This window comes from Dipodomys merriami, unplaced genomic scaffold (genome assembly GCF_024711535.1).
Source record: "Dipodomys merriami isolate MVZ:Mamm:240054 unplaced genomic scaffold, mDipMer1.0.p SCAF_20, whole genome shotgun sequence".
Classification (NCBI taxonomy): Eukaryota; Metazoa; Chordata; class Mammalia; order Rodentia; family Heteromyidae; genus Dipodomys; species Dipodomys merriami.
The window spans coordinates 27448182-27470813 of NW_027203382.1; the positions used below are offsets into that span (position 1 = coordinate 27448182).

Consider the following 22632-nt stretch of genomic DNA (forward strand, 5'->3'; position numbering starts at 1 on the left):
GGGGCTTGAACTCTGGGCCTGAGTACTGTCCCTCAGCTCTTCAGCTCAAGGCTAGCACTCTACCACTTGAGCCACAGCGCCACTTCCGGCTTTTTTCTTTTTGCTTATGTGGTGCTGAGGAATCGAACCCAGGGCCTCATGCATGCAAGGCAAGCACTCTACACTGAGCCACCTTCCCAGCCCCATATTTTAAATATTTCTATGGTTTTATCCAGAAGGAAAGATTCTATTGGCATTAAATAAATGTATTGTTTATTCTTCTGAAAATTACATTCTTCTAATTGTAAATAACTTTAAAAATAATCGTTTTTTTTCTCTCATGTGAAATATCTTTATCATAATTTTATTTTTGGCTTTTGTTTTTATGGTTCTGAGAATTGAAGCCAAGGCCTTAAGCTTATTATAATCAAGTGCTTCTACTACTGAGCCACATTCTCAGCCTTTAACATTCTTTTTTTTCTTGTGTTACTCATGTGTTTAAACTCAGTTTCTGGACACTATTCCTGAGCTTTTCTTGCTGAAGGCTAGCTCTCTGCCACTTGAGCCACAGATCCACTTCTGGCTTTTTGGTGGTTACTAGAGAGGCTGGCTTCAAACCACAATCCTCAGATTTTTTTAGCTTCTTGAATAGGATTATAGGTGTGAGCCATCAGTGCGGGCTCTTTCTTTCTTTCTTTCTTTCTTTCTTTTTCTTTCTTTCTTTCTTGTCAGTTGTGGGCTTGAACTCAAGGCTTGGCTCTATCCCTGTACTCTTTTGCCCAAGTCTAGCACTCTACCACTTAGAGCCACAGCACTACTTCCTGTTTTCTGGTGGTTACTTGGGAGATAAAAATCTCAAAGACTTTCTGCCTGGGCTGATTTTGAACCTTGAGCCACAAATCTCAGCCTCCTGAGACCTAACTTCATTTTCATTTCTTTAAAACTGTACTTATATTAATCTTATAATTTATTCTAGAAATTTGTAATTTCAGATTATTGCAAGGATGAAAAGAAATTATTTGCAATTTTGTTATTTAGAAATACAGATTTCATTGGTTTTTTATTTGTATACAAATAAATGTTTCATTATGACAAAAGAAATACATTCACCTACAAATGAAAACAAAAATTGTTTTATTATTCAGATGTAATCACTCTTTTTACATTTATCCTATCTTTGTGGTTTTTTTATCTACTTTTTATGGAAAGTAGATTAAAGTATGAAAAATTAAATTCATAGGATTCCATGGAAAAGGAGAAGAGGAATGTAATTGACAGTTCAGAATTAGAGAGTACAAGAAGAGAGGACTCAGAAGCTGACACTGTATCTACGTAAGTACTTGGGAAGTAGTGTAAAAGGAATAACTTATAGGAATGACTAATATAATTCTTTCTTTTTCACATTGATTGATTGATTGATTGATTGTCTGTCATGGGGCTTGAACTCTGGGCCTGGGTACTGCCCCTGAGCTCTTCAGCTCAAGGCTAGCACTCTACCACTTGAGCCACAGTACCACTTCTGGTTTTCTGAGTGATTTATTGGAGATAAGAGTCTCATGAACTTTGCTGCCCCCGGCTGGCTTTGGCTGGCTTTGGCTTTGAACGGTGATCCTCAGATCTCAGCCTCCTGAGTAGCTAAGATTACAGGGGTGAGTCACCGGCACCCGGCCAACTTTTATATTTTTTTTTGTCAGTTGTGCGGCCTGAACTCTGGGCCTGGGCGCTGTCCCTCAGCTCTTCAGCTGTAGACTAGCCCTGTACCACTTGAGCCTCAGCCCCACTTCCACCTTTTTCTGCTTATCTGGTGCTGAGGAATGGAATCGAGGACCTCATGCATGCAAGGCAAGCTCTACTACTGAGTCATCTCTCCAGCCCCATAATTCTTTTCTTTTTTTCTTTTTGTGCTGATCCTGGTGTTCTTCAGCTCAAAGGGAGCCCTCTACCACTTTGAGCCACAGCGGCCACTTCTGGTTTTCTGGGTGGTTTATTGGTTTATTGGAGATAAGATTTCTGCCCAGGCTGACTTTGAACTGTGACTCTCAGATCTCAGCCACCTGAGTAGCTAGGATTATAGCTGTGAGCCTCTGTCACCTGGCTTGATAGTAGATTTTTGGGCTAGTTAATGAAGTACTTTTTGTAAGTTTTAACTAATCCTCTGAATTATACAATAGTATCCTGAATGAATGAATGAATGAGGAATAATAGTATCATGTGCTTATCAAACAAGATTTTTACTAATTTTGCAATGAAATTCACTTAAATTTTGTTTTAGTGCTGGGGTTTGAATTCAGGGCCATGTGCTTGCTAGGTAGGTCCTCTACCATTTTAGCCATGCCCCTAGCCCTTTTTACTTTCATTATTTTTCAGATAGAATATTTCATTTATGCCTATGCTAGTTTAGAATGGGATCTTCCTATTTATGCTTCCCATGTGGCACCTATTACCACAATAGGCTTTTTATTTCCAGTTAGAATAGAGTTTTATGAATATTATTCCTGGGCTGGCCTGTAATAATGAACTTGCCATTCATTCTTTACCTCCTATTATTAGCTAGACTTACTGGTGTCAGTCACTGTATTTACCTGGCATACAAATATTTTAGTTGAAGCCGGGAGCCGGTAGCTCATCCTTATAATCCTAGCTGAGATCTGAGGATCACGGTTCAAAGCCAAGTCTGGGCAGGAAACTCTGTGAGACTCTTACCTCCAATAACCCATTAGAAAAGCAGAAGTGACAGTGTGGCTCAAGCGGTAGAGTGCTCACCTTGTGCTGAAGAGCTCAGGGACAGCACCCAAGTCCAGAGTTCAAGCCCCATAACGGACAAAAACAACAACAACAACAACAAATACTTTAGTCAAGTTTCAGAATTATGTCTCCTCTAAATAGTGCTATATCCATCTGTGAGTATTTTTTTTTTTTTTGTCGGTCGTGGGGCTTGAACTCTGGGCCTGGCGCTGTCCCTCAGCTCTTCAGCTCAAGGCGAGCGCTCTACCACTTGAGCTACAGCGCCACTTCCGGTTTTCTGGTGGTTTATTGGAGATAGGAGTCTCACGGTCTCTCCTGCCCGGGCTGGCTTTGAACTGTGATCCTCAGATCTCAGCCTCCTGAGTAGCTAGGATTACAGGCGTGAGCCACCAGCGCCCGGCTCTGTGAGTATTTTTGAAGATGTTCTTGAGCTCTTTTGAGAATTTCCTGGTTTACTTATTGATAAAACCAGGGAGAAGGAAATACTGAAAGAGAAGCAACTTTGGTAAGTTTGATTAAGCACTGATTTTTTTTTTTCTCTTTGTGGTTCTAGTTTGAGTGAAAAAACTTGTCTGCAGGAAGATAATCAGCCAAAGGCTTGCAAACCTGTACGACCAATGCGGGGCCGATTACGACCAAAGCCAAATGTAGGGAAAGCTTCAGAAAGAAAAGAAATTATCACACCACAGGAAAAAATTGGGGACAATATAGAGAAGAATGGGAATGAATCTTGTGTTGATAGAGATGTAAGTACTTTGATTCTATTCCACATTTTGCTAAATAAGGTTTACCATAAGCCTCTTGACCTTTTAAAAACATCATTGCTATATAATTTGTGCTAACATACTATATTTGTGGTCAGTATCTCTTAGCAGCTTTGCTTATTTTAAAGTTTTCTAGTGGGGTTTTCTAGTGGTTTATTGGAGATAAGAGTCTCATGGAGTTTCCTGCCCTGGCTTTGAACTGTGATCCTCAGATCTCAGCCTCCTGAGTAGCTAGGATTATAGGCGTGAGCCACTGGCGCCCAGCCAAACTTATGCATTCTTGGGAAGTACTTTACTACTGAGTCACTACCCACCAATTCACAAATGGAGATAGGTAATTATGTGACTTATTACTGTTTGTCTTAAACAAATTTAAAAAGTTAAAAGCTTCCCACTAAAGCATAATTCTAAGAATAAGATTATGAATTTTGCTTTGGTTTTCTGTTTGTGGTGAATGGGAGTTTAATTCAAGGCCTTGCATATCCTAGGCAAGTACTTTACCACTATGCTACATCCTCAGCTTATTAGTATTTCTTCATGGTTTAATTCCTATGATTTATAATATAATTATAACAATTAGAAGAATTTGGAAAGATGAATCATGGTGTAATTCTGAGGATGAGACTGAAACACATGAGACTGAAGCATTGCTTTGTGGTTGGTCGGAGAACAGTGGAGGTGAAGACTTTGAGTATAGTTGGTGCCTTAGGGAGTTTTCTTACATACCTAAAGGGAAAGGCAAAAACAGAAACTTTAGAAAGCATTTTTTGGATATCATTTTATAATTATGAACTTCAAACTTTTAATTTTTTATTATATCCAATTAAATTTTTAAAAGTTTTTTATTCAATTTTTTTTGTTATACTAGGATTTGAATTTTATTCTTTTAGTTTGCTAGATAGGGGTTCTACCATGTCTTTTTATTGGAGAGGATCTTGGTTTTTTTACCCTGTGCTGCAATTCAATCATAATTCATTTACTTCTCCTGCGTAGATAGGATTACAGACATGGGCTGCCATGTCTAGCATACTTGTTGACAGGAGATCTCACTTGTTTTTATTTTTGCCAGTCCTGGGGCTTGAACTCAGGGCCTGGGCTCTGGGCCTGAGTCTCTCTGTGCTCAAGGCTCAAGCTAGCACTCTATCACTTGAGCCACAGTGCCACTTCGAGCTTTTTCAATTTATGTGGTCCTTAGGAATGGAACCCAGGGCTTCATGCATGGTAGGAATACCACTGAGCCACATTCCCAGCCCAGATCTCATCTTTTTAAATGTCACATTTATTCTCTTGATCTCTTACTCCAAGTAGTGCACAACTAGGGTTAGCTAAGTAACAATTTTCATTGAAGTTTTTCAAATTTACTTGTTTTGTTGTAAATTTACTTTTGGTTTTTGTATTCTGTGAGCATTGAGGATCATACCCCTTAAACAATACCCATAGTTCTTTTTTTTTTTTTTTTTGGCGGTTGTGGGGCTTAAACTCTGGGCCTGGGCGTTGTCCCTCAGCTCTTCAGCTCAAGGTGAGCGCTCTACCACTTGAGCTACAGCGCCACTTCCGGTTTTCTAGTGGTTTATTGGAGATAGGAGTCTCACGGTCTCTCCTTCTCTCCTGCCCGGGCTGGCTTTGAACCGCGATCCTCAGATCTCAGCCTCCTGAGTAGCTAGGATTACAGGCGTGAGCCACCTGCGTCCAGCTATACCCATAGTTCTTATGGTAAATCTAAAACAGTAACATTTTTGTTTGCTGTTAAGATTACTCCACAAACAACGGATCAGACCTGTAAAAACTTCCAGTGCGAAGATACCATATCAGAATCTGAGAAGACTAATGTACAGCCAGATGAGTCCAAAGATCTTAATCAGTATCTAAGGTAAGCATTACTTAATGGTCATGTAATTTTAACTTTTTTTTTTTTTTTTAGCAAGTCCTGAGGCTTGAACTTAGGGCCTGGGTACTGTCCCTGAGCTTCTTTTGGTCTACCACTTGAGTCACAGCACCACTTCTGGCTTTTTCTGTTTATGTGGTACTGAGGAATCAGACTCAGGGCTTCTTGCATGGTAGGAAAGCACTCTACCACTAAGCTATATTCCCATCCCCTAATTTTAAAGTTTTATATAAAGTTTTATGGCCCTCATTTTTGTTTTTTTCCTTTTTCTCCCTTCCCTCCCCTCCTTCCCTTCCCTCCCCTTCCCTCCCCTTTCTCCCCTCCCTCCCTCCCTCCCTTCCTCCCTCCCTCCCTCCCTCCCTCCCTCCCTTCCTTCCTTTCTGTTCTGAATTCATTCTTTCTTTTGGGCTAGTTCTGAATTCAGGGCCTGAGCTCTGTTCCTTAGCCCTTTCATTTAAGGCTAGTGCTCTACCAAGCCACAGTTGTACTTCTGGCTTTTTGGTGGTTAACTGGCCAAAATAATCTAATCAATATTTCTGCCTTAATTGGCTTCAAACCTTGAACCTTTATACCTAGACCTCAGCCTCCTGAGATCACTTTCTTCATCACTGTTTTGCTTTAACTTCCCTTTCTTCCTCCCTCCTTCCCTTACATTGATACATTTCTTCATAGTTAGAGTCTCCTTGTGCAGCTTACACTGGCCTTAAATATCCTCCTGCTTCAGTGTCTTGAATGCTGAGATTACAGGTGTGCAACACCATGACTGGCTTTAATAGTTTGTAGTTTTAAGACTTCTTGTGTTTCCATAGTTATTTCTCATCCATCCTCTCAACTTTCAGTCTAATTTAAGATTTCTTTTTTATCCCCCCATAAGCATTCCAGAGGATAATGAAACAAATGTACTCAAACAAGTCTCAATTCAAAGGACTCTATTTCAGAAGCCAAAGCCAAATATAGGAAGAAGAAATGGAAAAAGAGAAATTTCCTCAAAGGGAGAGGTGCCAGAAGAAATTCTTGTCTCTCAAGAACTAACAGCAACTTTGAGAGAAACTGTAAGACTAGATACTTCACCTGGGGAGAAGGTACCAAGTACAACTGCTAGTACTAAGGAATTGGACTCAGATTTAAAAGCAACTGGAAGAAGTGACATCTCTCCCAGTGAGATCATTCCAGAAATGACTGACATCACTGGGGAAATGGAGACAGATTTGAAAGGAATTGAAAGAGAGATTTCCCCAAAAGAGACAGTACAGGGAATGATTGATATCACTGTAGAAACAGAGACTGCTTTGAGATCAGCTAGAAAAGAGGTTTCTTCAAAGGAGACAATACCTGAGTTGATTGATACCACTGAGGAAAATGACACAAATTTGGAAGAAAGTGGAAGGGAAATAGTTCCACAAGAAAGTGGCCCTGATGTAGACAAGCCTGTAATTGAGATGGAGATGAGTGTGAAAGAAACTGGAAAAGAGAGAACATCAGAAATGATTGTTACTACTAACAAAAGAGATTTAGAAGAAACTGAGGGAAGAGAAAGATCTGCACTGCTAAAGGCCCAAGAGGAGGCCAAAACTATAGATGAAATGAAAATATATTTGAAAGAAATCGGAGGAGAATCATCCCAAGGAGTAAAGGTATTAGAGGAGGCTGGTGTTACTGGAAAACGGGAAATTGATTTCAGTGAAACTGGAAAAGGAGACATTTCCCTGATGGAGATAGTATCAGGAAGGTTAACTGCCATTGAGGAAACTGAGGCAGATTTCAAAGACACAGGAAGAGAAATTTCTGAAGAGATCAATAGTACTAAAGAAGTAATGGCAGACTTGGAAGAAGATGGAAATATAGACATTTCTCCAAAGGAAAATGCAGCAGAGGAATCTGGTACTTCAAAACAAAATGAGACAAATGTATTGCAGAGCAGTAGTAGTGACTGCAGCCCTATGCCTTCATGTGATATGGAAGTATGTATTTTTCTCTTCTTTAAACATTTTTTTTTTTTTACACCAGTCAGGGACCTGAACTTTGGGTCTGGGCGCTGTCCCTCAGCTCTTCAGCTCAAGGCGAGCGCTCTACCGCTTGAGCCACAGCACCACTTCCGGCTTTTTCTGTTTATGTGGTGCTGAGGAATCGAACCCAGGGCCTCATGCATGCAAGGCAAGCACTCTACCACTGAGCTACCTTCCCAGCCCTTCTTTAAACATTTTTGAGGCCTGGGAAGGTAGTTTAGTGGTAGAGTACTTGCCTAGCATGCATGAAGCCCTGGGTTTGATACCTAAGTACCACATAAACAGAAAAAGCTAGCAGTGGTATTATGGCTCAAGTGGTAGAGTGCTATCATTGAACAAAAGAAGCTCAGGGACAATGCCTAGGCCCTGAGTTCAAGCCCCATGGCTGACTAAATAAATACATAAATAAATACATAAATAAATACATAAATAAATTCATTGTGAAGCTGGTGGCTCACACTAGTTAATGCTAACTACTTAGGAGGCTGAGATCTGAGGTCACTGTTTGAGGCTAGCCTGGTCAGGAAAGTCTGTGACACTCTTATCTTCACTAAACTACTCAGAAAAAACCAGAAGTGTTGTATCCCAAGTGGTAGAACTCTAGCTTTGAACACATTGAAGCTCAGGGACAGAGCCAAGGCCCTGAGTTCAAGCCCCAGTACTGGCAAAAAAATTTTTTTTTTTGGAATACTTTTTCAGAGAAAAGTTGCCAAAATAACTTCACATTATTTCATGATTATTGCCCTTAAATTCAATAGCACTTAAAGTCTCTGAAAACCTAAAGTCTTCTTTTAGCCTGAATTTTGTGTTTCAGGATTGTTTAACAACATTTGTGTATGTGTACACACGTATGCACACACCCATATTCGGACTTAAACTCGAGATCTTGTGCACTTGCTTGGCTTTTTTTTCACTCAGAACTGGTGTTCTCCCACTTGGTCTACACCTCTGCTTCTGGCTTTTTGCTGGTTAATTGGAAATAAGTGTGTCATTGATTTGTTTGCCTGGTCTTTATTTGAATTGTAATCTTCAGATCTCAACCTCCTGAATAGCTAGTATTGTAGGTGTAAGCCACCTCTAATTTGTTTTCTTTAAAAACAAAGCAAACAGAAACTTAAATAGGTACTATTTCTCATGGCAATTTGGTGTTGGTTAAAGAAATACATAAAATTGGACTGGATATGTACTAACTTTATGAAGCTGGAATTATTTCTCTTGCCCATGGTTATTTCTGTTTCTCTCTTTATTTCTTTTCTTACTAACATTCTCTTCACTTAATAAAAATTCCTTTTTCTTGACAGTTCCCTTATTTAAGTTCATACACTTGAAACTTTTTTTTTTTGTTGTTGTTGGTTATGGGGCCTGAGCTCTGGGCCTGAGTGCTGTCCCTCAGCTCTTTAGCTCAAAGCTAGCGCTGTACCACTTGAGCCACAGCGCCACTTCTGGCTTTTCTGCTTATATGGTGCTGAGGAATTGAACCCAGGGCCTCATGCATATGAGGCAAGCACTCTACCACTGAGCCACTGTTCCAGCACCACTTGAAACATTTTTTAGGACTATTTTTCTAATTTTTAAAGTTTTTTAAAAAGATATAATGGGATTTATGGTTTGGAGTAATTATAAAATACAATATAAAAGGAAGATATTCTAGAGTTCTATGTTTTAACATTTGTAGTCAGTCTTACTTGAAAGTTAAAAAAACAAGCTTAACTTTTTAAAGGATTGTGTCTAGAAAATTGTAGGCTTTGGTTTGAAATGTTTATGAAAGTTGTGTATATTTAGCTTTACTTTGGTTTTTGCTTTAGAACATTAGAACTGAAGCAGCCTCGGTGATGTGTACATCTACAAAAGAGAAAGAAAGTTCTGAAAAGGAAGTGTCAAGTCATTTGAAGACTTTTTCACAGAGTTCTGGGCTTTGTGAAGCAAATCAGGTTGTACAACCTACAGATAATGCAGATCAGGTGGTACAACCTACAGATAATGCAGAACACTTGTCAGCGAGTAACTTAAGGTACAAGTTGGTGTGTGTGTGTGTGTGTGTGTGTGTGTGTGTGTGTGTGTGTGTGTGTGTGTGTGTGTGTGTGTGTGTGTGTGTGTGTGTGTGTGTGTGTGTGTGTGTGTGTGTGTGTGTGTGTGTGTGTGTGTGTGTTAAAAAAAACTCGTTGGTGTGTGTGTGTGTGTGTGTGTGTTTAAAAAAAACTCCCCAATAAGCATTTATTTTATAAGTTTGAAAGTTACAGAAAGTATGTGAAGACTGACAGAAACTCTGTGTATGCATAAAACATTTCTCCTATTATTAGAATCTTACATATGGTAAATTTGCTATAATTAATGACCCAATATTAAAAGTCCACATAGGGGCTGGGAAGATGGCTCAGTGGTAGAGCACTTGCCTTGCATGCCTGAGGCCCTGGGTTCGATCCCTCAGTACCATATATGCAAAAATAAAAAAGCCAGAAGTGGCGCTGTGGCTCAAGTGGTAGAGCGCTAGCCTTGAGCTGAAGAGCTGAGGGACAGTGCCCAGGCCCAGAGTTCAGGCCCCATGACTGGACCCCCCCAAAAACAAACAAACAAACTCCATGTATACATTACATAAATCATGTTTGCCTGGTAGTATTAGAAATTTTAAGATATTTTGGGTATACCAGGAGGGAGGATTGAGGTTATTCTGGCAGTTGGTAATGAGATTAACAACTACAAAGTTACATGTGATACATAGTCATAAGTCCACATGGAGTTTACAGACTGGTGTTTTCTCCTTCCCTCCCTCCTTCCTTCCCTCCCTCCCTCCTTCCTCCTCCTCCTCCTCCACCTCCGCCACCTCCCTCCCTTCTTCTCCCCCACAATTTCTTTTTTTTTTTTTTTTTTGGTCGGTCGTGGGGCCTGAACTCTGGGCCTGGGCACTGTCCCTCAGCTCTTCAGCTCAAGGCGAGCGCTCTACCACTTGAGCTACAGCGCCACTTCCGGTTTTCTAGTGGTTTATTGGAGATAGGAGTCTCAGGGTCTCTGCTGCCCGGGCTGGCTTTGAACCGTGATCCTCAGATCTCAGCCTCCTGAGTAGCTAGGATTACAGGCGTGAGCCACCAGCGCCCGGCTCCCCCACAATTCCTTCCTTCCTTCCTTTCTTCCTTCCTTCCTTCCCTCCCTTCCTCTCTCCCCCCAGTTTCTTCCTTCTTCCCTCCCTTCCTTCCTTTTTTTTTCTTTCTTGTCCTGTTCCTTGGGCCTGAACTCAGTGCCTGGGCACTGTCCCTGAGTTGCTTTTGTTTAAGGCCTAGTACTCTACCACTGGAGCCAGAATTCTACTTCTGGCTTTTTAGTAAGTTATTGGATATAAACTTTCCTGCCCTGGCTGGCTTCAGACATGGAACTTAAGATTTCAGCCTCCTGAGTAACTAGGATTACAGACATGACCACTGGTCCTGGCCCTAGACTAGTGTTTTCTTTATGCAAAAATTGTCAATGTAGTTCTGTTTATACCACTCACATTTTTTATTTTTATTTTTTTATGTTTTGCTGGTCCTGGGGCTTGAACTCAGCACCTGGGCGCTATCCCTGAGTCTTTTTGTGCTCAAGGCTAGCTTTGTACCACTTGAGCCACCTCAGCACTTCTGGCTTTTTGTGTGATTAATTGGAGATAAGAGGGTCACGGACTTTCCTGCCTGGGCTGGCTTTTAACCATGATCCTTAGATCTCAGCTTCCTGAGTAGCTAGGATTATAGGCGTGAGCCACTACTACCTGGTTAACCACTCATGGTTTTCAGGGGACCATCAAACACAGCAGTATTTTCTTTTTCTTAATTTTGTTGGTACTGGGAATTTGTCTCAAAATCTGCAGTTGCTAGGCAGGTACTTTACTACTTGAGCCATACTCCAGTTTGATTTATATTCCAGTGAAGAATGAGAATTACTAGCTGAGATCACCTTGGGCAAAAGCATGAAACCATTTTGCTTTTTTAATCTCAGAGTTGAAGTACTGGGAATGTGGTTGAAGTGGTTAACTGCTTATCTAGCAAGAGCAAAGTCTCAAGCACAACATTATTGCCCCTATTTCCCCCCTTCCCCCATTACATTTTTACTATTAATCTCTTAAGATTATCCTAAATTCCAATGTTTCAGTTCATCCTAAAGTTTTATAATCCTTGTTCCAAAAGCAAATCTCTTCCTCAAGAACAGAAGCCAGTTGAAAGTAAACCAGTACCAGTTGTGAGAAGTCGATTCAAAAGACCAAAACCAAACTTAGTACGAGCATCTTTAAAGAAAGAGACTACAGACTCAGAAAAATATTTGTCTGCAAAGAAGTCAGAAACACATGAAATAAAGACTGTTGTGGTACAGCAAGATGTTGAGCCAACTAATATTCTCTCTTTTCAACATGTGAGTGATAAAGTGGAATGTTTTGGGTTTTTGTGTTACTATGGTTAGTAAAATTTTCCAGGTTCCTGTAATGTTTACTGTGTTTGATACTGATCATGTGCTTACAGAAACTACATTAACAATATACCACAACATTAATGTAGTTTATTTAAAAATCTTGGATATGCAAGTATGTAGTGTGTTGTATTGTGGAAAGATTATTTAGGGGGCTGGGAAGGTGGCTCAGTGGTAGAGCGCTTGCCTTGCATGCCTGAGGCCCTGGGTTCGATTCTTCAGCACCACATAAGAAAAAAGAAAAAAGCTGGAAGTGGCGCTGTGGCTCAAGTGGTAGAGTGCTAGCCTTTAGCTAAAGAGCTGAGGGCCAGTGCCCAGGCCCCAGAGTTTAGGCCCACAACTGACCAAAAAAAAAAAAAAAAAAGAAATTAAAATTTATTTAGTTTTCCTATAGTAGTTTTGTCTTATTTCCAGTGTGTGGGTTGTCTTTTCTTTTTGGGCAGGCTTTTTAGTCCTTTACTGATTTACTGATATGTCTTTGGAGAATTCTTTAATTGCTCTCATAAATACCCTTGCTTATATATATCTACCTACTTCTTTGGCTGTTTCTGTGAGATGAATTTGTAGAAGTTGAATTTTTAGAAATTACATATATGTGACAGCTATGTGTACCCACCCTGGATGATGTTTTTACTTTTACTTTTTTGTCTCTAGGATTCTCTAACAACACCAAGAGAAAAAGATAAGTCAGTTCAGGAGGAGGAGGCTGAAATAGTGTCATGTACAGAGACCGGAAAGGATCCTTCACCTTCAAATTCTTGTGAAACTAAAGAGGAATCTCAGTTAACACAAACCCAGGAAAATGAATTAGTTATCTTTATGGGGTAAACAGTGATACTTCCCTGACAATCTAAAATAAGAAAGACTTGAAATTTATCTTTTGGCTCCCATACTAGGGTTTGAACTAAGGGTCTTGGTGCTAAGGGTCTTAAAGGCTGGTGCTCTACCAGTTGAGCCACAATGGGTTTTTGGTTAATTGGAGATAAAAAAAAAATACGTTAGTATATTTTAAAAGCTGATAAAAAGAATACTTCTTGGGGCTGGGAAGGTGGCTCAGTGGTAGAGCGCTTGCCTGGCATGCCTGAGGCCCTGGGTTTGATTCCTTAGCACCACATAAGCAAAAAGAAAAAAGCCAGACGTGGCGCTGTGCCTCAAGTGGTATACTGCTAGCCTTGAGCTGAAGAGCTGAGGGACAGTGCCCAGGCCCAGAGTTCAGTCCCCACGACTGGGAAACCCCCCCCCCCCAAAAAAAAAAAAGAAAAAAAAGAAAAAAAAAGAATACTTCTTTTATTATTTATTGGTGTACCTAAGATAGAAAATCACGCTAAATTAAGCACTTTCAATGCTGTGGTTTTTGTTTAATGTCAACAATTTTAAGATTTATAGACCACAATACATTCAAGTAGTATATATCAATATATATATAGATACGTCTATACCTATATGAAGATAGATCTATCTAGATAGATCTGTGTATTTGCTGTATATTCATTACTTTAAAAATTGATAAAATATATCTAATATAAAGTTTGCCAATTGAATTACTTTTAGCTATACAAACTATTGGTCTATTCATAGTCACATCTGTTCACATGATGAGAGCAATCATAGCACTTATCATCTCCAGAAAAACTTTTAATTTCTCCAAATTGAAACTCTTATCCATTATACTCTAAGTTACATTACCCCCTTTTTCCATTTTCTGGCAACCACCCACTATTCTCTTTTCTGTTTCTATAAATTTGATTATGTTAGGAGCATCATACATATTTATTGCTATTTTAAGAATTGAAGCAACTTTTTCCTTTTCTTTCCTTTCCTTTCCTCTCCCACTTCCCTCCTTCCCCACTCCTTCCCTCCCTCCTTCCCTCTCTCCTTCCCTCCCTCCCTTCACCCCCTCCTCCCTCCCTCCCTCCCTCCCTCCCTCCCTCCCTCCCTCCCTCCCTCCCTCCCTTCCTTCCTTCCTTCCTTCCTTCCTTCCTTCCTTCCTTCCTTCCTTCCTTCCTTCCTTCCTTCCTTCTTTCCTTTCTTCCTTCCTTCCTTTCCTCTTCCCTTTCCCTTTCTTCCCCTTTTTGCAGTTCTAGGAGTGAAACCCAAAGACTCACATGCTAGGCAAACACTCTAATTACTAAAATACATCCCCAGCTCCACATTAACTAATTCTATAAAATATTTTTGTAATCAGACTCTGTTCCTTAAGTAATTACAAAATATTTTCAGTGTACTAGGTGAAATTTAATTTTTTTTTAAATTGTAGTTTTCAGTGTTTTACAATCAATAGCTCCCTGTCCTTTTTCTAGGACTCAAAAACAAGATGATTTCCAACAAAAGACAAAGGAAAATGTTATCCAAACTGCTCTACCACTGAGAGGCCGGCTTCATAGACCCAAACCAAATATACGAAAGGCTAGACAGCGACAAATAATGGAAAAAGGTGAAGCTGAAGACAAAATTAAGAAAGAAGGAACAATAGCACAGAAAGATGAAATGAAGAAATCCCTAGCTGTGGTATGTTATTTTTATGTAATTAAATTGAGCCTTTTAATGCATATTAAAATATCAAGAGATAAGGAGTAGATAGATGGCTTAGACATGTAATCCTAGCTAGTTGGGAGGTGGAGATAAGGGAGAATTGAGGTTTGAGCTTAGCTTCAGAAAATGTTCTTATCTCAACTAGTATAGAGGACTATGCCTCTGATCCCAGCTACTTTGGAAAAAAAATAGGATTACTTCCCAGGCTGGCCTGGGCAGAACCTTGAGAACCTTTTTTTTCCCCCTCCAGTCCTGGGGCTTGAACTCAGGGCCTAGGTACTGTCCCTGAGCTTCTTTTTACTCTACCACTTGAGCCACAGCACTACTTCTGGCTTTTTTCTGTGTATGTAGTACTGAGGAATTGAACCCAGGGCTTCATGCATGCAAGACGAGTACTCTACCACTGAGGGACATTCCCAGCCCAAAAACTTATTTTAAAAGTAAAACAAAAGGGACTGGGGGATGTCAACTGGTAGAGCTCCTGACTTAAAAGAGAACCTCCTTACCCCAAATAATGAAGCTATTCATTCTGAAATGTCAGTTTAAAACAATATAATACTCCAAATATTGCCACATCTCACTGAGTCCATCATTAAGCACACATATGTACATATATCTATGTAAAGTTAAAGTCATCATATACATGATTTCTGTGTGCGTGTACACCTGTGTGTGTGTGCACATGCCAGTAGTGGGACTTGAACTTAGGGCTTAGGTGCTGTCCCAGATTATTATTATTATTTTTTGGGTCTGGTCGTGGGGCCTGAACTCTGGGCCTGGGCACTGTCCCTCAGCTCTTCAGCTCAAGGCTAGCGCTCTACCACTTGAGCCACAGTGCCACTTCCCCGGCTTTTTTCTTTTTGCTTATGTGGTGCTGAGGAATTGAACCCAGGGCCTCAGGCCTGCAAGGCAAGCACTCTACCACTGAGTCACCTTCCCAGCCCTGTCCCTGATATTTTTTGCTCAATGCTACTGCTTTACCACTTGAACCACAGGTCTACTTCTGGCTTTTAGGTGGGTAATTGGAGATGAGTTTCACAGACTTCTGCCCAGATTGGCTTTGAACCTGGATTCTCAGATTATAGGTACCTAAATAGCTAGGATTATAGATGTGAGCTATTGTTGCCTGGCTACATGATGTTTTAACATCCTATTGATTCAAATGTTTTATCTCCCTCTTTCTTTTCTTTATCTCTTTCCATCCTCTCTCTCCCTTCTTCCCTTCTTTCTATTCTTGCTCATGTAATTGCTTATGTGGTGCTGAGGAATTGAACCCAGGGCCTTATGCATGCAAGGCAAGCACTCTTCCACTGAGCCACCACCTTCCCAGCCCCCCTTCTTTCTATTCTTTATCTCTTCTTCTCCCCTCTCTTCCCTTTTGAAAAATTAAACAAAAGTTGTTATAAAGGTGATTTTCAGAGGAGTTACAGTTCATAGGTCAGGCAGAGTACATCCTTTTTGGACAGTGTCGCTCCTTATCTTGCTCCTTTCCTCTTTGAGACTGGGTCTTGTTGTGCAGCATAAGATGACCTCAGATTCTTGATCCTCTTGCCTCAGTCATTTAATCAATTGTGTGTGTGTGTGTGTGTGTGTGTGTGTGTGTGTGTGTGAGAGAGAGAGAGAGAGAGAGAGAGAGAGAGAGAGAGAGAGAGAGAGAGAGAGAGAGAGAGAGAGATGTTTGAGAATTAAACTCAAGGCCTTGAGCTTGCAGTTGGTGATCCTCCACTTAAACTGTACCAGCTCTACCAAGTTTTTGTGGTTGATCATGGGGCTTGAACTCTGGGCCTGGGCACTGTTCCTGATCTCTTAAGCTCAAGTGAGCATTCTACCACTTGAACCACAGCACCACTTCTTGTTTTCTGGTGGTTAATTGAAGATAAGAGTCTCATGGCTTTCTTGCCAGGGCTGGCCTTGAACCATGATCTTCAGATCTCAGCCTCCTGAGTAGTTAGGATTACAGGTGTGAGCCACCAGCCCCCGGCTCTTCGAAGTTGATTTTCCTTTTTTTTTTAAAAACCAATCCTGGGACCTGAACTCAGGTCCTGGGTACTGTCCCTGTGCTTTTTGCTCAAGGTTAGCATTCTACCACTTGAGCCATAGCACTGCTTCTGCTTTTTCTGTTTATGTGGTGCTGAGGAATCGAACCCATGGCTTCATGCATGTTCCACTAAGCCACATTCCTAGTATTCTACCAAGTTTTTTTGGGGAGGCCTGGTGCTCCCTCAGCTCTTCAGCTCAAGGCTAGCACTCTACCACTTGAGCCACAGTGCCACTTCAGGCTTTTTTTCTTTTTGCTTATGTGGTGCTGAGTAATTGAACCCAGGGCCTCATGCATGCAAGGCAAGTGCTCTACCACTGGCCACCTTCCCAGCCCTCTACCAAGTTTTTTTTTTTTCGGGGTCTGGTCGTGGGCCTGAATTCTGGGCCTGGGAGCTGTCCCTCAGCTCTTTAGCTCAAGGCTAGAGCTCTACCACTTGAGCCACAGTGCCACTTCTGGCTATTTTTCCCCCTGCTTATGTGGTGCTGAGGAATCAAACCCAGGGCCTCATGCATGCAAGGCAAGTGCTCTACCACTGAGCCACCTTCCCAGCCCATCTACCAAGTTTTTAATAGATGTATTTGTTTTGGAAAAAAAAAGTTCAAGAGTGTAACCCCTAAAAATGTCAATTTCAGCCACCTTTTATTTTTGTGTCCTATTTTTTGTATATCAAGGCATAACCAAATAATCCTTCTTTGCTAGCTTTTTTGGAGATCATGGAGGAGAACACAGCTAATCATACCCTTTATCAAAGAATGGTTGTCTCTTGTACTAAGCATGCAGCTTTGGGAGACATGAACATGGAGTCGTGAGAGAGGAAGCAGCTACTGTCCTAGTTAGCCAGATCTTCAGAATCAATGCTGGTGTTCAGTAGGGTGACAGATGTTGCAGGCATATTGCAGTCATATCCTGAATCCTTATTTGAATAAAATAAGTCTAACAACCCATTAAACTTTTTTTTTTTGTTGGTCGTGGGGCTTGAACTCTGGGCCTGGGCGCTGTCCCTCAGCTCTTCAGCTCAAGGCCAGTGCTCTATCACTTGAGCTACAGTGCCACTTCCGGTTTTCTGGTGGTATATTGGAGATAGGAGTCTCACGGTCTCTCCTGCCTGGGCTGGCTTTGAACCGCCATCCTCAGATCTCAGCCTCCTGAGTAGCTAGGATTACAGGCGTGAGCCACCAGCGCCTGGCCCATTAAACTTTTTTTTAATGCTTGGACAGACCCAGAGTCTTGTCTTTTCTCTCCTTCCTTCCTTCCTTCCTTCCTTCCTTCCTTCCTTTCTTCCTTCCTTTTTTTTGTCGGTTGTGGGGCTTGAACTCTGAGCCTGGGCGCTGTCCCTCAGCTCTTGAACTCAAGATGAGCACTCTACCACTTGAGGCACTGAACCACTTCTGATTTTCTGGTAGTTTATTGGAGATGAGTCTCATGGACGTTCCTGCCCCCTATAGCTTTGAACTGCAGTCCTCAGATCTCAGCCTCCTGAGTAGCTAGGGTTACAGAGCCACCTGCTTCTGTCTAGACCCAGAGTCTTATGCATGCTAGCCACTGCGCTCTCTCATTGGGGTGTATAACCATCCCAAGCTACTTGTAATTTTTAACTTTGTAATTGTTGACATTCATAGAAAAGTGTTATGTAAACATGTCATTGCAATCTTTCATTGGTTATGCAGTTTGAATCTTAATTTAAAAAAAAAAACTAAAAACTAGTGGGCTACAAGTGAACCCCAGTGGTAGAACATTTGCAAGGCTCTGGGTTTATCCTTAGGACAAAAATAAACATGGAAAGAAAACAAGAAGGAAGTAAAAATGAATACTCTTTAATGATTGTAATATTATTGAAAGTAGACACTGCTACAAGAAAAGTTTTTGTCTTATAGTCAAATGCTGAAATTGACACTGAAATTGAAGTTGTATCCTCCAAAGTTTCTGAATGCAGAATGGATGAAAATGAAAGTCATGTGGTTCCTGCAGAAAGTCTCCATGTTGACAAGACTATTTTGGAGGAAAAAAATATTTTGGAGGAAAAGATAAGGTAAGGTTGCCTTTTTTTTTTTTTTTTAACATCTAGTTGTGGGCTTGAATTCAGGGCCTGGACACTGACCCTGAGCTCTTTTGCTCAAGGCTAGTGTTCTACCACTTTGAGCCACAGTGCCACTTCTGTTTTTCTTGTGGATAATTGGAGATAAAAGTCTCATTTACTTTCTTAACCAGGCTGGCTTTGAATTGTGATTCTCAGATTTCAGCTTCCTGAGTAGCTAGGATTACAGGCGAGAGTCAACAGCTGTAGGGTTGCTTTTAATTAGAAAAACACAACACTTCAAAGATAAAGGTTGGGCTTTTGTGTAGCTGATTTTATGAATTTTATTCTGGATTAGGTCTGTGGTAGCAGAATAGACCTACTCTTGAGCCAGATCAGGTGATGGGACCACGTGTAAAGCTTATGCTTTGGAGCCCAGTTTAAGGCATTCCTTTAAAGGCCTACTGTGAAAGTTACTGAGGCCTGCTGGTAATCTTGGAGTATACAGTTATTTCTTTTTTTTTTAATTTTTAATTTATTATCTTTTATTATTTTTAATTAAAATTTTTTTGGTTTATTTTTTTTTTATTTTTATTGTGAAAAATACTGTACAGAGGGGTTACAATTACATGGGCAAGATAATGAGTACATTTCTTAGCAAGCATTGTAGCCTCCTCCTTTGTTTCCCTTTCCCTTCCCATCCTCCCTCCGCCCCCGTATACAGTTATTTCTTTGAAACTTAAAGTGACAGCCACAGACTAGAATGATTAAGTTACAGTAAAAAAGATTAATATTAAACCCATTCTTAGGCTATGCAGAAAAAAGAAGCTATAAAAAATTTTTCTAGAAGTGGAGTTGTAGTCCAATGGTAGAGCACCATTTTTGAGAAAAAAAAACCCAAGTGAAAATATGAGACACTGAGTTCAAGTCCCAGTACTGGCACAAAAAAATAAAGCTTTTTATCTTGTTCCTTTTGTATCAATGTATGGTTTCATTTCCCATGCTTGGGTTTATGATCAGTTTATATATAGTTCTTTGAACAATTTTATATCTAAAATTGCTTAATGTTATTACATCAAGAAGTTCTGATTTTGTTTTTCACTATGATCTATGCTTCATTCCAGATGTGAAGAAAATAAGCCATGTGTTCCTAGTCCAGCACAATTGATAAGAAGATTCTTCCAAAAGCCTAAGCCAAATTTGAGCAGAGCAAACAGTAAAAAAGGAGCAGGTATGAAAAAAGGCACAACAGATGAGAACAAGGTATGCAAACCAGAAGATAATTTGCTGCAGCAAGGAGATTCTGACACCCAGCTCCTTGTGAAAGTAAGTTCAGAAAATGTAACTTTATTGTTGGTGAACTCTTTTATCAGGATAATGATGGAAAACAAATAATAAAGTCAGTTTAGTTTTGTACTGGAAATATTTTTGTGAAAGCAAGTGCTTTCAATTATTCCAACAGTTTGGAAACTGTTCACATGTATATGTGTGTAAATTAGAAGATTCAACCAAACTGCTAAACCAAATTAATACAGAAATTGTCCCTGGAAATATTAGCTGTTTCTTCTTAAATTTAAGGAAAAGACAGAGATTTTGACCTCTCTGGAAGTTTCAGCAAGAAAAGATTGTGTAGGTTCTGAAGACTGTAGTTTGGCTCAAAAATATGCTCAATTAGATGTTGGACCATCGAGGAGTGTTGAAGAAGAAACTGGAAAAGATAATTCTGTGTCTTCCATTGTTAAGGAACAACATCTCAGTAAACCTACCAGGTAACACTTTACTTAACAAACAGAATATGAAGTAAATTTTTATTATTCCTTATGGATAGCCTACCTTAATAATAGAGCAAAAAAAGAATATGGCTTATGGAAATGGAGGCAGCTATTTATTTATTTATTTATTTAGGGTCCGGTCGTGGGGCCTGAACTCTGGGCCTGGGCGCTGTCCCTCAGCTCTTCAGCTCAAGGCTAGTGCTCTTCTACTTGAGCCACAGCGCCACTTCCGGTTTTTTTCTTTTTGCTTATGTGGTGCTGAGGAATGGAACCCAGGGCCTCATGCATGCAAGGCAAACACTCTACCACTGAGCCACCTTCCCAGCCCCGAGGCAGTTTTTTATTTACAAATCTTGTGTCTTAGTACTTCTGGTGGTACTGAGCTTTGAATTCCTTGTCTTATATTTGCTAGGCAAATGCTCTACCAACCCTTTTTACTCACAGTATATTTTCTTTTTACTCACAGTGTTTTTCTAAAGATCTCTGTGTTCATGCAGGCTGGTCTTAATCTTCTATTTATGCTTTCTGTATTGTAGGGATGGCAGGCATACTACTGTTTCCAGCTGTTTTTGGTTGAGATTTAGTCTTAAGAACTTTTTTGCCCAAGCTGGCCTTGAACTGTGATTGTTTGGATCCCACCCTTCTGAGTAACTGGGATTAGTGGTTTGAGTCACTTGCACTCAGATTTTACCTTTTTTTCCCCTCTCTTTTTCTGGTGGTTTATTGGAGTAAGTCTCTATGGACGTTCCTGCCCCAGCTGACTCTAAACTACAACCCTTGTATCTCAGCCTCCTGAGTATCAAAGATTACAAGTGTGAGGCACCAATGCTTGGCTACTTTTGACTCTTTTTTTTTTTTTTTTTTAAGTTGGTTGTGGGGCTTGACCTCTGGGCTTGGACACTGTCCCTTAGCTCTTTAGCTCAAGGCAAGCACTCTACCGCTTGCCACAGTACCTCTTCCGGTTTCTTAGTGGCTTATTGGAGATAAAAGTCTCATGGACTTTCCTGTCCTGGCTGGCTTTGAACTGTGATCCTCAGATCTCAGCCTCCTGAGTAGCTATGATTACAGGCATGAGCCACCAACGCCCAGCTGATTTTTTTTTTTTTTTGTCAGTCATGGGGCTTCAACTCAAGGCCTGGGTGCTGACCCTGAGCTTCTTTTTTTGCTCAAAGCTAGCACTGTATTACTTGAGCCATAGCGCTACTTCCTGCTTTTTCTGTTTATGTGGTATTGATGAATTGAACCCCGGGCTTCATGCATGCTAGGTAGGCAAGCACTCTCCTACTAAGTCACATTCCCAGTCTTTTAGATATAGCTTCCACATATAAGTGAAAACATAATTTTTTGTGTGTGTGTTTTTTCAGGTTTTAAGATGTCTTCCAATTTTACTCATTTTCCTGTAAATGTCAAATTTTCATTTTTCTTTATGGCTGGATAATATACTAATATATACAGATATAAACACACATATATACATAAACACTGTACTTTATCCTTTTCTCTGTTACTGGACATTTAAACAAATTTTTTTGCAGAAAAGGTAGGAAGGGTGAGAAAAAAAGGTAAGGAGAAAAAAGAAGAGATTGTTGAAATTTTCATTTTATTGATCAGAACTGAAATTTTACAATAGCTGTTTTTTTGTTTTTTTTTTTGCCTCAGTCCTGTGGCTTGATCTCAGGGTCTGGGTGCTGTTCCTGAGCCTCTTTGTGCTCAAGGCTAGTGCTCTACCACTTTAACCACTATGTCACATCTGACCTTTTCTGAGTAGTTTATTAGAAATAAGAGTCTCATGGACTTTACTGCCCAATCTGTCATTGAACTGCCATCCTCAGTTCTCAGCCTCTTAAGAAGCTAGGATCACAGGTGTGATCCACCAGTGTTTGGCAGCAGTTTGGTTTTTATTAGAAGTATCCTGGTGCATATGTGACAGTAATTTATTATTTTGCTTAAACATCTAGTCATCCACAACCATTGAAACGATCAAATTACTCCAAAATTATTTTGGATCAAAAAACAACGACCTCTTCTGCATCTGAGTGTGAAATAGATCATAATGGGAAGAGAACACATAGGAAGAGCAAACCAAATGTCACCAAAGGGCGAGGATCAAAACGAATTCGAGGTAAGACTGCTAAGAAGGAACCTAGAGCTTCAAAGTCCATGCTGGTGACTCTTCGAGCTTCCCAGGAAGAGGATGAAGATGATGCTGAGGATTTTGAACCTTATTATGAAGAAGAAACCTATCATCTTGCCCCAGAAGAATTAAACAAAGCACCAGTGTTTGTACCTGTTGGTCTCAGATCCCCTGAACCTGTTTCTGCTCAGATTGAGGAAACAATGGAAGAGGTAGTTTGTTTTTTGGAATCCTTGTCACTTTAACATACTTGTTTTTTCTTTGTTTTTCTTTTATTAGGTCCTTACTTCTCTTCTAGTGATTACTAAGATTTGAAGAGTTGATTCTCTATA

General features: G+C 40.3%; 1 protein-coding gene across 5 annotated transcripts in view; it reads left to right on the forward strand.

Moving 5' to 3' along the window:
- Positions 1–22632, forward strand: part of Bdp1 (BDP1 general transcription factor IIIB subunit) — a 105183-nt gene that overhangs the window by 35847 nt on the left and 46704 nt on the right. For 4 of the 5 annotated variants that reach the window (XM_070031314.1, XM_070031315.1, XM_070031317.1 and 1 more), the window contains exons 14-25: positions 1220–1311; positions 3278–3470; positions 5240–5358; positions 6248–7334; positions 9185–9390; positions 11531–11753; positions 12462–12631; positions 14108–14315; positions 18255–18409; positions 19519–19720; positions 19973–20163; positions 22125–22512. In XM_070031314.1, coding sequence (XP_069887415.1) covers positions 1220–1311; positions 3278–3470; positions 5240–5358; positions 6248–7334; positions 9185–9390; positions 11531–11753; positions 12462–12631; positions 14108–14315; positions 18255–18409; positions 19519–19720; positions 19973–20163; positions 22125–22512 — 3234 coding nt within the window. The remainder of the gene's footprint in view (positions 1–1219; positions 1312–3277; positions 3471–5239; positions 5359–6247; positions 7335–9184; positions 9391–11530; positions 11754–12461; positions 12632–14107; positions 14316–18254; positions 18410–19518; positions 19721–19972; positions 20164–22124; positions 22513–22632) is intronic. The other variant, XM_070031318.1, reaches the window with a different exon arrangement.